General features: G+C 40.5%; 1 protein-coding gene across 1 annotated transcript in view; it reads left to right on the forward strand.

Annotated features, from left to right (window-relative positions):
- The first annotated feature begins 3566 nt into the window (after positions 1-3566).
- The window catches only part of FBXL2 (F-box and leucine rich repeat protein 2), a 56781-nt gene continuing 42038 nt past the window's right edge, over positions 3567-18309 (forward strand). Inside the window, exons 1-2 of the mRNA XM_030008621.2 lie at positions 3567-3704; positions 17956-18017. Coding sequence (XP_029864481.1) covers positions 3702-3704; positions 17956-18017 — 65 coding nt within the window. The 5' untranslated portion in view covers positions 3567-3701. The remainder of the gene's footprint in view (positions 3705-17955; positions 18018-18309) is intronic.

Consider the following 18309-nt stretch of genomic DNA (forward strand, 5'->3'; position numbering starts at 1 on the left):
CACTGTGTCACTTTGCCAGGTCGCTGGGTTGGATCCCCACAAATTATCTGGGTAGGGCAGGATATTCCCAACCTATGGTATGTGCACTACTAGTGGTATAAAATCAACTTTCGAAAAGGCAACAGCACCACAGAAGTACAAATCCTGGCACACAGCTAGCATATGCCGGTGCTATGCTTGGGGAAGAGAACCAGTTTGGGAAGTCTTAATCTGTCTTCTTACAGGGCAGTACATGAAAAGCTGTGTCAGACATTAAAACATCACGTGTTTATGCTTTAATGTGAACATGCACAGCATACCAGAAAAGCATCCCAGAAACAAGATAAACTCCCTTGACCATTTGCACTCATAAAGGCAATTAACAGATGTGGACCTTCTTGTCACAATCATTTAACTTAAACAAAGATGAGCTCCTTCAGATCCAATATAGCAGCTTAAAAAGTTAACTACCTACAACCATTTTCCTACACGCTTGTAGTCAATGTCCTTCAAAGCTGAGTTGTGTTAACACGATCAGTCTTGGTGCAAGTTAGCTTGAAGCTTACCACTAAGTAAGCTTCAGGAGCCTTTGCTAACACTGTGGAAGCAACAGCTGTAATAAACAGCTGGGAATTGTAGCTTCCTGAATTTATTGTGCCCGTTCTCTGGGACGTACTTTTCGTTTGACTTGCATAAAGGGAGAAGGGGAAAAGGGAAGGAAAGATGTAACAATTAGCTTGTTTCAAACCAAATTTCTTCAGCCAGTGAAGCAAATTCCTGGAAATATTTATATGTAGATTTATAAGCACATGTCCACTACTAAGAATACTGACCCACTTCTGAACTCAAGGGAGTTCAACAATCAAAGGACCACTGTAGAGGAAGCTACTGCATGGCAAGTTTCCTCCTGCACTGAAAAAGTTCAGTTACTGCAGCCTGGCAAGTTCATAAACAACATACATGGAGAAATCTTCACTGCTTATGGAGCGAAGCTGGGGAAAGCATGAATGGGTGGAATCCAGAACCAAAAATCCTATCGTGAGACCAGGCTACTCAGTCTCTGCAATGGCTTTCTGGAATCCGAAAGTCTCTCCTGGGCTGTCTCTTCAGCCCAGAGGCCCTGAAGCTGCTGTTTAGCAACAGCAAAGACGTCCAGAATCACACCACTAACCCACCCCTCTCATGGGTGGCAATTGTTCATTTCTCTGACAAGTATTTAAACTATTTTTTGTTTCTTTTAAAGTTTGGTAAAAAGGTAAGTAAGAAAGGAATTGGGTCAGCATTCAACGAGAGTCTAAAACAATTAGGAGGAACTTCAGACAGTCAAGTTAAAAGGTCAAGCTGTTGAATGTAGCTCTGCAGCTTACAAAATATAAAAAGGCATCAGTAATAACTTAGTTAATTGGTCATTCTAAAATGACCAGTGCAAAGGCATTATCTAAAAACCTAGTAATTTTAAAAGAATGCTAAAATTAGAGCTAGCTGGGAATTTTTGAATGAAAAATTTTTCATCACCCAATACTGCTGCAGACTAGTTAAAAACAGGACACTAAATATGGATATATTCTCTTAACACTTCAGAAGTATATATTGAGACATTCCGCAGACAAGAAACGGAGCAGACCAGGATGTGTACACTTCTGTACATACATTTCTGAAGTCTCATTTCCACAACTAATTGCTTATTTGACAAAACTTAAGCCAATCTAGAGGGTTTTTTTGAGTAAGCTTTCCTTGAATTTTCAAGTGATACCACAACATAGACAAAAAGGGAGTCCAGAAGGTCAGTAGTGCAGCGCTGTAAAACCCTTAGCTGGTCCAGATCCAAAGATATGGATTTCAGTCTCTCACATCCTAAACAAATACACAGGTAGCAAATATATGGCTGTCTTCTCTTTCTTGGGGGATGAAACAAGGAGCTTTCTTTCCTATAGTCTTTTTATATATAAAATATTGATTCAAATCTATTCTGTAATGTTCTACTCCTTCTGACAGTTTTCAATCAAATGAGAGCTGATGTTAGGCCACAGGGAGTCTACCTGCACATTTGCCTCCCATCTTGCCTTTCTTGCACAAGCAGATCCCAGTTGGGCTACTTATCCTGAACTCTTCATCGAACACCATTATTATTTTGCAATGTCCCTTCTTTTTGCAAAATTACATTTTTTTTCTTTTTCTTCAGGCTGCTGCAACTCAAACCGATTCTAGCTCCCTAAATGACTTTCTTTTTACTGTAGTGATAGGAAAATCGGTCACAATCTTTTTAGTACAGCCCGGAGATTTGCATTGAACTAAAAAAAAAATATATCATGTGATAATCATCTTTTTTTTTTTAATGTGAACCAATAGAATTTACAAACTGCTAGTCTGGGCCTTCTGCAATTCAGCTGAACATGTCTAAATTGTTTATACATATTTCACATTTCTGAGGCTTCCTTCCCTACTATACAAACCAGATCAACTGTAGAACCAGGTCATTCTCCAAAATCTGGAGAGTGTAAGACAGTAGATTCAGAGATGTGCCAACAAATGGTATGTGCATGTACCAACTATTTCCATGCGGGTTCTGAGAAAGGACACTTTTGTAAGAAACTATTTTTTACTGTTAATCAAACCAGAATGTTTCATTCCTTAAAGGAATGAACACAGCCCGTTCCAAATAGCAAACTCCTGTTATTCTACAATGGCCACTTCGGTTTCTTAGAAATCTGAAGGACTGAATCAACAGAAAACAATACCTGCTGGGGTAATTTTTTCTCCCCGATTTTTCCCATCTCCTCGGTTTTGCATGTGGTATTGTGACTGCTGAACAGATGTAACCTGTAAGTGTGCTATTCACAATATTGTATTTGGCTTTTACAGCCGTTTTATGCAGAAGCAAGCTGTGCTCTTACTGACAGCACGCATCGCTTTAAAGCGCTCTGTGCTCTGACAGACAAGCTTTTGTGGATTTTTCCGTAGCAGTTTAGCATGTTATCATCCCCAGTCATCTGTACTCGTGGTCGCAACAGGAGCAACTGCACGCTCAGTTCACAGCCCCTCCAGTTTACAAGGCAGCATCTCGGACTAAACGTGTCACCAGCGGTCATTTTCCCTCATATGCCAGGCTGCAAACTGGAGGAGCAGGGAGAGGGCAGCTACGCCAGCACTAGCAACACCCAGCAGACCTTTAGGAGAGCACGCAGCTGGGACCGGTGCTGCCCGGCAGCTGCACCGGCCCTTCCTCGCCTATGAGCACAGACGCTACTCTAAATCCCAAGGGCCGACTGGTGAGAGCTACCAGGGCCTTCCCACCGGGAGGAAAGGCGACTGTATGAGAGCCGCAGGAGGGGCCGAGCCAGGGCGACAGCCCTCCCTCACCGAGCTGACGGGCTCGGGACCCGCCAGGCCGGCCTGCCCTGCAGCTCGGCTCCCCTTCCCGCCGCTGGCAGCCCCTGCAGATCAACGTACGCTCCCACCCCGCCCGCCATGTCACCGCCCCTGCCCCTCGCGCCCCTCAGGGTGCCACCTGAGGCGGGAGAGAGGGGCCGGCAGCTGAGAGGGCGGGGCGGGGCGGCCCGGCCCCACCGCGCAGGGGCGGTGCCGGTCACGTGGACCGGCGGCGGCCCCGTCCCGCCCCAAGCTCCGGCGGCGGCGGCGGTGCGCGCGCAGGCGTTGCACCTGGCGCCCTCTTCGGGGCTCCTCGTCGCCAGGACAACCGGCCTCGCCGCGGCGCCTCTGCCATGGTGAGCCTGCGGCCCGGCCCGGCCCGGCCCGCTCCGCCGCTGCTGCTGCTGCCGCCCGGTGTTAGTGGGCTGGTCCGGCTGCTCGGGGCCCAGGGCGGGGAGCGGCGGCGAGGCGAGGCGGGGCGGGCAGGTGTCGGGGCGGGCGGTGGCGGAGCCGCCGCCGCGGGGAGCGAGTGCTGGTCGGGCCGTCTGGAGCGGCCGCGGGGCCGGGCGGCGGGCGGGCCGGCGCCTCAGCCCTGAGGGGAGGGTGGCGGCCGAGGCAGGCGTAGCGTCTGCGCTTGGCGAGCGGGGGTATGCAGGGTATGGGCGTGCGTGCACCGTGGCGGTGCGGATGGGGTGCTGGGCGTGCGGGGATGCGTCTGCGGGGCGGGGGCGACGCGGACACGACTGTGGCGGGCTGTGCCGTGCCCCGCTGTGGTGGTGGGGAAGAGAGAGTGTGTCTGTCTTGTCCGTCCGGAGCAGGTGGGGCGCGGCGGGGTTGCGTTGTCCCTCCCTATAGCACGGGCGGGGAGAGGATATGCCTGCGTGTCTGTGGGTGAGGTGTGACGGGTGTCCTGCCTCCCTGGATAATGCCGGAGCAGCCATGGTTGCAGCCTGCCCGTGTGTAGAGGGGGTCAGGTGTGGCGGGGGTGTGTAACACAGGGGAGATAATGTGTGTGTATATATATGTGTGTGTAAAGCGGCTGGGGTGTGGTAGAGGTGTGTCGTCCCCCTGTAGAAAGTAAGGAGGAAGCTCACGTGTGTGTCGGTGCACAGAGGGGACGTGGGGTGTTACGGTGTGGATGCGTGGGGTGCTGTGCTATATGCTTATGCATGTGCAATAAGCCAGGGTGTGGCCGGGGTGTGTGTGTGTATAGCAGATGTATGTATGGTAGGATGTGAGCGTAATATTACACATCTGCATCAGTGTGTGTGTGTATCTGCTATGATTTGGGCTTCGGTTATTTGTGTATTTGGGTTGTAGCAGAGATGTGACATTGTGTTCAGGGACATGACATGGCATCGTATGTATGTAGTTGTGTCTGTATACTGCTCTCTGGTATGGGCTTGTGTCTGTGTGTGTATATATAGTGAATATTGGGTGTGGCATAATATGTGGATATTTTTATAGGCATGTATGCTATGGGTGTGGCAAGGATTATCTGTACCTTTATACATATGTAGCAGATACAGGGTATGGTATTTTGTGTGTATAGAGTGACAGTTGCTTATACGTGCAAGTACGCATAGCTGTGATGGTGTAACGTGTATGCACAGATGCATTTAGGATAGATTTGTGGTATGTGTGTGGTGGGCACGAGGTTTGTTGCATCTCTGTGTAGAGATGGTGTGTCATGGAGCATGTGCGTGTGTGGAGGGTGCAGGAAAGGAAGAAGAGTGCTTGAGGTTTGCTCTGTGAGGAGAGTATGTGGGATGTGATAAAGTACGTGTACGCAGCAAGTGGCAGGGGAGAGGTGCATCATGATGTTTGTGAAAGGAACATGACAAGGCATGTAAGGGGGAATGAGTAGGGACAGGCACAGCATGTTTGGAAAGGGTATTGATATGATTCCCGTTTTCAATTACAACTTAAGTGTCTGATTCCTTATTGCTTTGTAGTGATAGTTTTATACAGGAAGAAGGCATGGTTGCTAGCGCTTCACGTGTGGGGAAATTCACAGTGTTTTAAGGCAGAAAACCGCTTTATGTGTGTATTTGTGTGTGAAATGATAGTAGGTTTCCTGTAGTGAATTCTGGGGAGGGGGAGGGAGCTCAGCCTCACAAAGGGGAGGAGCATATCCCTGTGGTGGTGTAACTTTTCTCTTCTTCCTTTGCATGAAGGCTTGTTTGTACTCCTCTTTCTTCTCCTGCACTTTGCCTTCCGTTCCTTCCCAATTCTAGCCTATATGTTTTGAACCTAAGCGAAACAACCTTGAAAACTAAAATGTGAAGTGGAATAAAAATGCGGATAGACCGTATGGGATTGCAGTACACTTATATGTAGAATCATGTTGGATTTGGTTTGCAAAGGTTTTAGGATGTATCTCTTGCTACAAGGAGGAGTAAACATCAGTGAATGAGGCTGTGGGTGGTGTAGTATTGGTGAAGTGATTATGATGCGACTTAATGACATGTCCTACTTCACATTAGTATTCCATCACGCATCTTACTCCACATCAGAGAAGATACAGTATCTTAAAAGTCAATCGAATAAAATGGATTTATCTCATGTTCTGAACTTAGGAAAAATTACAGACTGAAAAACAGTGAACAAAATATTTATAAACCATTTCACAATATAAGTAAATATTTTCCATTTACCAAACTTTAGGTATGGAGTTTTCCTTCATGGTCCATTTTGACATTCCTGATTAGATACCTTTAGCAGTCTAAACTCAGCAGACATAGAATCTGCAAAGAAGCACTGAATTGTTGCTGTAACTGCACAGGTAAAATCTCAGAAATTATATCAGATAAGCCTTACTGCTGTGCAAATTCTTATATTGGGCAGCTCCTTAGTTGCATTTGACAGCTGATAAGAAAAGGATGAAATAGTTTCATTTTTTTATTCTTTTCATATTTTTCAGATAATTTATTCAATGAATGCTTATACCTGAATTGCTCTCTGTTATGGCATTAGTCCTGTTTAGGTTGTTCTTTCCCTCTTAATTTTTCATAGCTGCATAGTTTAAAATTCAGGAAAGGTGAGGAAGGAATCAGTTTTGACCAATTAACACCAGACCTTTTAGAACAGGGAGTATCAGTGTTCCTACAAATCAGAAAGACCATTAGCTTATTGCTTGCTTATTTTGACAATAGACTGGATTATTAGTCATCTTAGTTAAAGTTAGGCATAACAGGGGGCTAGTAGATGTGGAAAGTTTAAAGTAAAAGTCAGATTTTCACTAAAGCATGGCAACTATTTTTAGGTTAGTGTAGCAAAGTAGTACTAATCTTGGCACTGTGACAATATTGATCTCAATGCCAGTAGAAGGCTACACATTAACAGTACTTCAGCTGTTTTGTCGATTAGAAATTAGAATAACTGCACTAGTTTCATATAAATTGTGATCAACTTGTGTAATAGTTCTGGTAGTGTTTCTACTGAATCAGAAATACACATAAACAGGATATGTTAAGCAGAACAAAAACAGATGAAATTGTGAAACCAAAAAGTTCTCCCTCACAGTTCAGACAGTAGCCTCAAGCTAGTTTAGACAATAGCCACAACATTCACTTGCATTCTTTGTAGTAACCTTTTTAGGAAGGTGATCCGTATACTTAATAGATTTCTTCATTATTTTTTTTTTCTCTTTATGTTTTAGCACAATGCAAAAAATGTTAAGAATTTCTGATCATACTTGAGCTATGCATTTTGGGTGACTTGATTTGAATGTGATAGGGTTGGAGTCCAGCTGTCTTCTGAGCTTTTACAAAACAGCTTTCCCACTTGAACTTAACACAGGCTGGGATATTCTAATTTTTTGTAAAGCTTCTGAGAAGGAAGACTATAAACACAGAGTAACTTCTAAATGGTGAAAGTTGGATTTGCATGCTTAAAAATGCAGGAAGTCTTTATCCACTGTTATAACAAAAAAAGGTACACATAAGGCATTTAAAGAGTATAATGATGGCCTTAAAATTCACAGCATACTGGTATCTCCTCTGTCAATTCCATGTTTATTTTTCAGGATCGAGAAATTACTTGTCTATCTCTATAAAAGTTTAAACTAGTTGTTCTTGAGATTGAAGTTTTTTTTACTAATAGTTTATGAAGATCAAACTTTTCTCTGAGACTAATTTTTCAGAAAACGTACTGTGCTATGAATGTCTGAATATCTGTGTCTGTAGTGTGATTCTACAACCCTGCATGAAACCAAATGGATTATTTTTGTGATGAGATTAATTTTAATTTGAATACAGTCCCTGTGAATGATGTTGTGGTGGAAGCTGCCTTAGATTCTATTTCAGTATGTCTGTGTAGAGTCTCAAAGTTACTTGAATGGTCAAAGGGTGTTTTGAACGTAGGCTTTAGCAAATTGCATTTGAGTGTCTGATGCCTATGGAGGGATTTATTATTTACCTGGTCAAGAAAAAGGAAGCACAGAATCTGTAAGATGAATAAATTTTGCTGACTCCAATGACCTCCCTCCTATCCCCACCTGGTGTCGTGTCATGTCCCCCCCCAAAAAAACTAAACCCCAAGCAAAACTACAGTATGAATTTAAGCGTTTAAATGGACTAAAATAATTTCTGTTGGGTACAGAGAGTTAATGGAAATGCAACAATAGCTGCATTGTTTAAAAGACAAGGGCACCTCAGTTGATAGAATCAACTACAGTCAATCTCTTGAGTGATTCCCTCTGGGTTATTATCTTTGCCTTGGAGGAACCACTGCACTTGTGCTAGAGGAGGACGGGAGCTGGAACTGTGCCCTTTTCTGGGCTTGTGCATTTATGACTATTTGGAACCACAAGCCGCTGCTGTGTAGCCCACAAGAAAGTACTTAAAATTTGGTATCAAGCTGCTACCCTTAAAATATTGGCTATACTTCAGGGTATACTCTCTTTTTCTATCCCAGTGTTTTCCTGTGTTCTCCTTTTGGCCGAAGAAATGGTAAACTCTGTTTTCGTTGGATTTGATTGCTGTTCAACTGGTTAATCAGTATGTGGTGTAAATTTAAATCAGTAAGGAGACAAGACATCATCAAATCTGCATAAATGTGAAACTCTACCAGTATGTCAAGCTTGTCTGTCTGCAGAGGTTGAAATTGAGGTCAGAGCTTCACAGAGGAAAGGCATTTCCATATCATGACTTGATGTTATATAGTAGTTATCTAAATATTAAGGGGCAAAATGTCTGAGTGTGCTTGTAGTTCTGAAAATGGTCTATAATCTACTTCTTAAGGAAAAGTATCAAGGTTATTTTATTTCTGCAGAAATTAAAGAACCATAAATTTTGGCAAATACTAACAATTAAGTGAGTGTCCAGTTTCTCGTCTAATTCTCAACTTCTTACCTTTCTTGGAACAGTTTGAAAAAGATGTTTTGGAAGTGCTACTATGATGCTGTTTCCTTTGAAGTCAGTTATAATTGCTGCTTGTAATCATGAAGAGGTACCTAATTTTGTCTCTTATAACTGAAAGCTTTTATTAATTATACACTATATATATGGCATGCGCAGCTGCAACACAGGTTTTGTCATCTTTTTTTCTGGTTCATACTCTAGGGAGATTGCCTTGCAGAGAAGGTTTGCTCTTCATAATAAAGATTTCACATTCTCAGTACTAGGAAGAACATCCATTCTGACATAGTGTTTACGACGCAGATCAAGCACTGCTTTGAAATGGCTTTGTAGAAGCTATAAAGTCATTTCTGTAATGATCTGTACCTTTTAAGTCTCAAATATATTTTTGAAGAGCAGTTATGTTGGGGGGGAAATATTAGTACTCAAAATTTTTGTTTCACAAGTGCTTTGAAAAAGGGATTCTGCTTCAACCATGCAGTCAGGACTTAAGCTGTAATTTCATTTACAGTTTGAGCTAAGTGTAGTAAGAGAAAGAATTGACTTTCTGGATGTGGGATTGTGTGGCTGGAGGGAGGACTGTGTCAGTTGAAATTAGAATGGTGAAAACTCCTGGGGAAATGGACCTGCAGAAGAATCTCCATATGCATGCTCTGGGAGGATTTCAGGTCTCCATTGTCATGCCATCAGTGTGTTAGTTTGTATGCTAATACTGGAGACCGGGAGTAAAATTTAGCCATATGAATGGCAGTAAAACCAACTATATGCAGAAGTGATGATTCAGAGGAGGAGTTTTGAAAGGTGTACTCCGAAGGGCTCTGATGAATCTGTTATGTGGATTAAATTTGGATAGCTGAGACTGAATGTCTATCTCTAACCAAATACTGCTGCATTAAAACAAACGGACACCAACTTTTCTCTTGGACTGATTTTTCAGAAACGAATCATGCTCTGAATGTCTGAGAATGTGTATTATATAGCATGATTCTACAAGACTGTGTGAAACCAAATGGATTATTTCTGTGACGAAACAAATTGTAATTTGAACACACAATCCCTGTGAATGTTGTGATGTAAGCTGCCTTAGAATCTATACTATTATTTCTGCTTAGAGTCTCAAAGTTACTTGGGTGGTCAAAGGAAAGTATCTTTCTCAGGTGTTTTGAATTTTGCAAATTGCATTTGAGTCTCTGCTTTATGCTTAAGGAGGGATTTGTTATTTACCTGGTCAAGAAAAAGAAAGCACAGAATCTGACTGTGATGGGCTACCATCAACAACTGCTTCGTCCATCTGATTTTAATTTTCTGCCACAGGTCGGTTGATCTCCAAGCCCGTAAAGTCAATGATATGGGTTTCCCCATGTTCCACTTAGTGATTTGTAGATTTGACTGCTAATTGAATGCTTTATTTTGTTTTTTAGGAATAATGTCTAAATGCTTCTTCATGTAATGTTTTTATTTGGAAGTGCATAATCTTAAAAGAGGAATAGGGGATAAATAACTGAAGGAGGAAATAGTCTTTTTTTTTAAATGAAACCAAACTGAAGAAAAGATTTACCAATCAGTATATGACTAACAGATGATGAGGATAGAACTTTGTCAAACCTGTTTTTTCAGCTGTCTCTTTAGGTATGTTTACAGAATATACAGGGATACAATTAACAGCTTTTTCCAAATTTCTTAGTCTTTAAACAGTAGTTGATGGATTTTTTTTTTTTTTAAATTTTTTTTTCCTAAGCTGAACCAGTATCAAGGTATAGTTTATTTTTCCACGTGGTTCAGGTTTGTTTTGCCATCTCTGGTAGTGGTTAGAACAAGATGCTTTAAAAGACAAAGTGTGAACTAGGTGGATCATAACCTGAGTGGAGGGTTAGTCTTCCATGTAGCTCCTATCTCAGAGTAACATGGGGGAAGCAGAACTTGCAGACCTTTTTTGCAAATAATACTGTAGCGCCTGTTTGATTGAACCTAATGTTTTCTGTCATGCAGGCTACCAAATGTCAGTTACATGATAGCAAGTATTGATAAAATGCTATCTTCCAGCTGAATTTTAGGCCTGCAAGTAATAAGGTCAACTGCTAATTCTGCAAACCATTGGATTTCCCCTTCATAATTTTTAACAAGTTGAAGTAGGAACTATCACACTCAAGTGAGTCTGAAATGTTGAGATGGTACAGAAAAATTTATGCAACTTTGAGTTTGTTTTGTGCCTCTCTGGTTTGTGTCAGAATTTACAATGAATTAAATGTTTAAATAAATCTGTGTCACAGCACCTTAAATAACAGTGGTGGTAAGACAGCAGTATGTGAAAGTATGCTTAATATTTGGGGCTAGTTCAGGAGATTGCTGTCTCTCTGGTGACTTTGTAGGAGACGAGGTTAAGTCTTGCATTAAAGGAAGAGCAGCTCAGCTAACAGGTCAGGCTAACTTGTTAGGCCTTAATATCTTGGCTGCTTGCAGTAGTTAAGCCATTCTCTTGCAGAGGCTTGATTGGTGATTTCCAAATGTGTTGTTGGCAGTAGGTGACTACCCTTCTGAAAAATACACAGGAAAGGGTGATGTTAGCTATTTGGTCAACTGAGAATGAGCTGGTGTGCTCAAGGCAGCAGGCAAGGCAACCTCCGAGCACCTCCTGCTCCATGCAAAGAGGCAGTAGAGTTGGAACGGCTAAAGGCCTCGAGATAGAGCTGTGTGGCTACAGACATCAGCTCTGAAGTTCACAAATGACCTTAATCTGTCACCCAGTGAGAACAGGGCCTTGCAGAGCCAGACTGATGCCCTCCAGTAAAATGTGAATTATGTGGTATGAATACCAGTGCTGGCAAAACAAGAATGATGGCTCTTCTGGAAGAAAACCAAGCAGCGAAGTGGGCAGTGTGGCCAGTGCTTCTGCCTGGCAGGTTTTATTATATTGGACAGCACTTACTCTGGGGAAACTTTAAAAGCAGTATGGCCCTTATAGGGAGCCCTAGGTCAGTGGAAAGCATTATGGAAAGACAGAGAGATGTTCTTAGGTGTATTTGATTAAGGTGAGCCTTAACTGTTTAAGATGACCAACACAGTAAGAACAAAAGGTTTTCATATGAGATGTTAGTTGCTTTTGATCAGTCAGTTTGTCACAGTGCTGGAAGAGAAAAGATCCTGAGGAAAGACCAGTGTAAAAGATCCAGTGGGTATCTGGCAGCAAGGAGGAAGCTGTAAGCCTAATGAAGACAGCGCCCTGGGAGAGGGTGTCCAAAGAAAAAAGAGGTTAGCAACCACAGCAGACTAGGATGGCTGGGATTTTAAAATACACAAAGTCAAAGCCTGAGATGGAGCACCGTGAGCAGCTGGAGCATAGGAGTGAGAGCCTGGAGGGCAGATAGAGTCTGTGTGTTGAAATAAAAGACTTTGTCAGTTTGTCTCTGCTGTAGATGAGCTTGGTTCGAAACGGGATTGCCTTTTGAGGTTCGCTTTGGTGTGTTGTAATTTTATTGATTATACAGAAAGCTTTACCATGGGTTCTAATTTAACACCAATCCTGTGCCATCAGCTGTTGTGTCTTTGATATCACTTATTTCAGTTCTGTTGGCAAGGCGTATCCCTTCGCCTGTCTAACACTCCTTTTGTTGCCTAGATACGGTTACATTTTGCTACTTGCATGGTGTTAAATGATTCTGCCTGTCTGCCTGTCTAATGCATTAATTGTACGCTTCTGGAGGAAGCGCCAGCCAGCTAGTAGCAATTCTCTGACCATGAGAGAGCATTCTATAGTGTAATGTGAGATAACCTGAGATTTGTAGTAAAGGAAGATTGTCTTCCCTTCTTCCTCTGTTTTTCCGCTGTATTTAAATAGAGAGCTGTTTAGGACGCCATTCATCACTTTAGTGTGCTCGTGAACTGCTCTGGGTAGCAAAGCTGATCTGCTGGCTTTCCTGCCACTATAGCAAGAGGCGATTTCAGTAGCATGGTGAAGGGGAAATTGCACAGGCAACAATTCGCTGTCTCTGCTGAGAGACGTGCAGCAAGCTGGTGGGTTTTGCGTTTGGTAACAAAAATCTGCACATCGGGGCAACTGAATAAAACTTTAATTTTATTTTGTCAGGATTTTCCTTTAAAACATCTTGTTCTTATGATGCTTATTACTGCATAAATAATACTAAAAAATACTGCTCTTGCCAGTGAGAACCTGAAAGACGATGCTTTTTACATATGGCAAGATTTACAATTTAACTAGGACATTTGCACTGTCAACCATCGGAGAAGGGAAATGTATGGATTTAATTCTAAACTACTGTCTCCTTTGGTGGCAATGACCCAATGCTGGGTTTTATTCCTGACTTAATAAATAATCCAGCCTTGTTTTCAGTATGTATCTGTCTTCTCTTTTTGCTGATGTTCTTTAGGGTGTCTTAGACTACATCTTCCCTATTTCCCAAATCTACATTTACCCATAATTACTTGCTTCAGCACACTACTAAGCAAGGCTATTTTTGAGAGTCTGTTTTTTTTAACAACTTTTTATTTGAAAAGTTGACAGGTTGAAAGTCCTTATCTCCTCTGATTTCAGTGGAAATCAGATATGTAAGTATCTCTGTGGAACTGAGCCATAATGGCTGAGCTGCTAACAAAACTGTTTCATCTGTAAAGAAAATAGTTGTCTTCCATAGAGGACTGAATGACAACCGAAACTGCATCATTAAAAAAAACCTAAGGACTATAAACAAAATTAGTAGTATAACCTTATTTTGATCTTGAAATACTAGTTGAAGGGAATTTCTAAATATTTTAGATAAGCATGATAAACCAGAACGAATATTCCTTTGTTTCTTTGTAGAGAAAAATGAACTTTTTTGAGCATACTACAGTTCTTTGCCAGACTGGGTACAAAACCACAAATGCACAACTCGCATCAGAGAAGATTTCTTCAGCTCAGTAATTCTGGTGAAAACAGGAGAGCTTTATCACTAACTGTTACACCAGAAGAAAATAATATGTGGTGCTTTTAATGGTGGTAAGCTAACTGTGGTGTACCAAGAAGTTATATTCTAGGACTAGTGGCAATTAGTATGTTTAATAATATGGAAGGGGAAGCAAAATGGGGAGATAGTATTTTTGGATTTGACAGATTTACACAATGGATAATATTTTTAATCTCTTTATTGTGTAAATAAAGTAAGTGTAGTTGCTGAAGAAATTTAGTGTAAGCAAGTATCAGGTCACTTTTTAAGGAAATACTCCCTTTTTAGCTCATTATAACCAGTCTTTCAAAAGTACAGTGAAGATACCGCCAAGAGAGGTCAGTGAAGGAATGTAAAAAATGGCTCAAGATTCAAGTGGTAAGCAATTAACAGTTTTCTTTCGTGGGTTTTGTTTTCTTTGTTCTCACAATTCCTTTAAGAATGTAGAGATTTTCTGTATCTCTTCTTATCTTTACAGGAAATTTAGGGCTGTTTTTAGAGTAACACTTATTCTATGTGTTTGATCTTGCCTGTCCTTTTTCCTTGTGCACAGATTTGTCTGTTGTATTTTGGGGTTTTATACAGTTAAAACCACACTTTTCTGGAGTTTGAGATACCCTGTCTTTAACACAGTCAAACTTGCTACAAAATGCAAAAGCAAAGAAAGAAGACATATTCTTTCTACGTCCATGGTATTCTTAACTGTTATTTTGTATTATTGCATACAGGTATTTTGAGGGCATGTCGTTGTCAGCACTATCTGTAACTGAAGAAAAATAAATCATATTTGACAAGATTATTAGAATATTTTTTACAGTGATCAAACACTTCCTTGACATTGGTTTTGGTGTTGTTTTTATAAATAGAAATAAAAAACTAGAAGTTATGTGATAAAAATCAAGTAAAAAATAAAAAGAACGGCATTGTTTACTTCAGAGAGGTGATACATAAGTGTACCCAGGGTATTTATTTCATTAATGGAAGTTTTAGATTATCAGGTAATGTTCAAAGAATAAATATATTATCCTGTTTGCACCTTCTGTCTCTTCTCTCTGCTTACGCACATTCAAAATCATGTTACAAGTGTTCATCTAAAAGATGACTACCCCGGTTATCCCATGGCTGTTCTTCATTTGGGTGAAAACTAGCGTTGGAGAGCCTTTAAAGAAGTCCCTCTCATCTTCTGAGATGCAAATGCAGTATGACTCTAGAGGCTAATATACTTTTTTCAGAGTAAAAGAGTACTTTAAAGAGATGCTTTCATTTTTCTAAATATTCTTATTCCATAAGAATAATACTTTATGATAACTATAGCTAATGCATACAAGAACACTTAAAACTTAGCATTTGAGGAAAACCAGCTTCGAATCTGTGGCCTCATCTGTGACTTGTGTAGCAGGCATGGTACTTTGTGTGGCTGGGCAAGTCACACACTTCTCATGTTCAGTAGTAAAAGCTGCATTTTATTTTTTTTTTTTTTTTTTTAAAGTTTTAACTGGGATTCCTGAATGCAACCATGTTGGTCGTATCTGCTGTCATGTATTCAAAATAATTTGTCCATCCAATTTAAAAGTCTAAAGATATCTCACATAAACATATAGAGATTATACGCTCTTTTCCCATCAGAGTTGCCAGTTTGGTTTAGATTTTCAGCTTGGCCTCAGTAGAAAAATACTCGCTATTCCCAAAAATCTGTGCTATGATTTGTAGTGATTTGGCTTTTTAATGCAGGAGTTGACGAGTAGTTGGAAATACTCAAAAGTCTTGCATGCATTGTAGCTGTTTGTATTAAATAGTATAACTTGCTCGTACCTTACTGTCTTAAATGCTGTGTCACCTTCACATGGTGAGCATATATCCATGTTACTGTACGTCTGGGAACCTGTGGCGTAAAGAAAAAATGGATAACAACAGCTTTTGTACTGGCAAAGTGATGGCACACATGTAAACTAGTAGCAGTCTGCAAAGTAGCTTTAAAAAATATACTTACGCACGTAAGTGGGAAGTGTATGCTAGATGATGTACCTTTTGAGGAATTATCTGCAACTATAGAATAATTAGGTTAAAAGAGGATTTTTAGTGGTCTATGATACTGAATGTTCAGATTCTGGACCAGAATTAATGAGATCTAAGTTCACTTGTCTGTTTTACTGCAGACATTGTGTGCTCTCACAGCGGTAACTTCCTTTTTTGCAATTTAATTTTTTTTTTAACCTGTAATGCACAAGAATATTTTCCCACTTTGCTCTTTAGTGATCTTAAGTTCTAAGAGGATGGCATGTATGTCTCCTTTTTCTGAATGAGTGCTGCAATAAACATAATTAGGTCTATGTTTTGACTGTGCTCCTAAAAAATTATCCCAATATATACTATTTTTTTCAGCCTATAAGCTGCAAACTCTGAGTAGCATATAATATTAAAATGGCATATGTGCAGATAATTCATAAATCTATGAATTGCCAAGCTCAGAAGCAGTGAACCAGTTCTAAAACCAGTGTTGATGTATACAGTAAAGGCTGAAAATACCAACAGCAATGGGTATCGAATGTGAAGCAGAACCAGAGCAAACCTGAACCTGTGGTCAGCCATGTGGAACTGCTTAAAGCCAAGAATGTCTCTTTTCTGAAGGAATCAGTGTTGTCCTGTTGAAATATATGTGCATAGGTGTTTTACGCTTTGAAAGTCTGTAGTCACCAGTTGGTGAATAATTGTGGTGCTCCAGTTGCAGGAAAGGGAAGCTTGATTAAACTTCTTGGTCCTATTGGAAGTTGACAGGCTTTTTTTGTTCTTAGATGTGCACAGAGGTGGTGGGTGAAGAAAGTGGCTTTTGCTGTTGTGTCAAAATGGAGAAACAATAGCATGCAGTTAGACCTGAAATCAGCCTTGGATGTACTGGAAGAGAAAAAATGGTTCTTTATGGCAGCCAGAAGGAAATTCAAGCTTTCTAATCTTAAAGTACTTCTTAGGGAGATAGTTTCAGAATTCCTGGATGTGTACTTTCTGCTGTCTCTGGTTTTTTTTATGAAGACAGAGCCAAGCTTATATTCAGATTTTTTTTCATTCTTTACTTGACCTTTTTTCAGAACCACCTCTTGTTGAGCTTCCTTTTTCTTATTTCTTTTTTTTTTTTTTCTTTTAAAACCAAGAAGCAAAGCAGATAGTTGCCAAGTATGGGATATGTGTTGATGGTAGGATGGACAAGGGGCAATATCCTGATGCTTGAGTCAGGAACAGCATATTCTTAGTGAAGGACAGGGGAAAGGTTTCTTCCAGTTGTTTTTCATGTTTCTGTTTTGCATGGTTTTCATATTTACCTTTTAGCATTCAGAAAACTCTCTGCTATTTTGGATCCCTCTTCCTAGCTTTTGTTTCTGGTAATGTGGACAGCAAATGGGCTCCATAGAGGTCTTCTCTTTACAGGGGAAGTGATTGCTTGTGACTTTGACTTCTTCCAGTCTATGCCACAGTTCCTTGAATTCTGATTCACCCTTCTGGTTTGTGTGTTGCTGTGTTGCTCTGGCAAAATTTCTCAAACCTAAAGATTTACAGCAAGTCGTAAGTCTGGTCAATATCTCCTTTGTTCAGTTTTTCTAGTTGACTGATCCTTTTCTCCTTTTGCAGAAATGTTTTCCTATATAATCTTAGTATTGCCTGCTTTTTCCCTTGGGCATTTTCTTTCATTCTTTCCACTTTCTTTTTCTTAGGAGATGTGTTAGTAATATGAAGTTCTGGGTGAGAGGTATTTTCAGTTTTTCTTGCAGTCCTTCCCTTGCTTAGCAGTTGCTGTAATATCTGTGGCAGTAAATTCTTTAAGTCTTTAGATTATTATATTTTATCCATATTCACGTACCTGGGCCAAAGTATTTACACTGTAGGCAGTGAAGGAAGGGACCTGAATAACTGGAAAGTGTCCAATTTGTGTTTTCTGTAATGGGACAATTTTAGGACTGTGTAACTAGTGCATGTTTGTATGTGTCTTGCTATTGCTAGAAGTTTCACTACTGCCTAAAATACTTCTTTATGGGGTGTAAGTGTGGCTTCTGATTGCTTGTTTAATGATTATTAAGTTGCTCCACAATTTTTTGTGCATTTAAATCTTAGCACTAGAGAAGAGCAGGTATGTGTGTGGGTGTGGCCCTGTTGTGTATATTGAAATAATGTTATAGTATTACCAACTAACATGTTGAAAACTTGACATCGACAGTAATTTAAAGGAATTAAACACCTAAGTAGAAGGTGAAAAGACTCTCTGAAAGCTGTTTTTCTTGTTGGTCTTTTTAAATGATGTTTTTTCTTTCTGTTTCTAGGTTTTCTCAAGTAATGATGAAGCCCTTATTAATAAAAAACTACCCAAAGAACTTCTGTTAAGGTAATTCTACATAATGTGTTAAGGAGTAAACACCTGGGGATTGTACATTGGTTATGTGGCTTACAGGCTATCAAGCGCTATTCATTCTTAAATCTGTCTTGAAATGAATAGCAACATATCTGATTTAATTCTTGGAATTCTTGAACTTGTCTTTTGGTTAGTCTTGATTTGTTTTAATGTGTTCAAATTATACTATACCATGGAAGATGTCATTTAGTAGTGATCTTTTCCTTGCATTTTAGAAGAAGTAGTGAAATAAAATGTCCAAAAAGCTTTGGTGTACAGAGTAGTC

The sequence above is a fragment of the Aquila chrysaetos genome, chromosome 3 (assembly GCF_900496995.4).
Source record: "Aquila chrysaetos chrysaetos chromosome 3, bAquChr1.4, whole genome shotgun sequence".
NCBI classification, from domain to species: Eukaryota; Metazoa; Chordata; class Aves; order Accipitriformes; family Accipitridae; genus Aquila; species Aquila chrysaetos.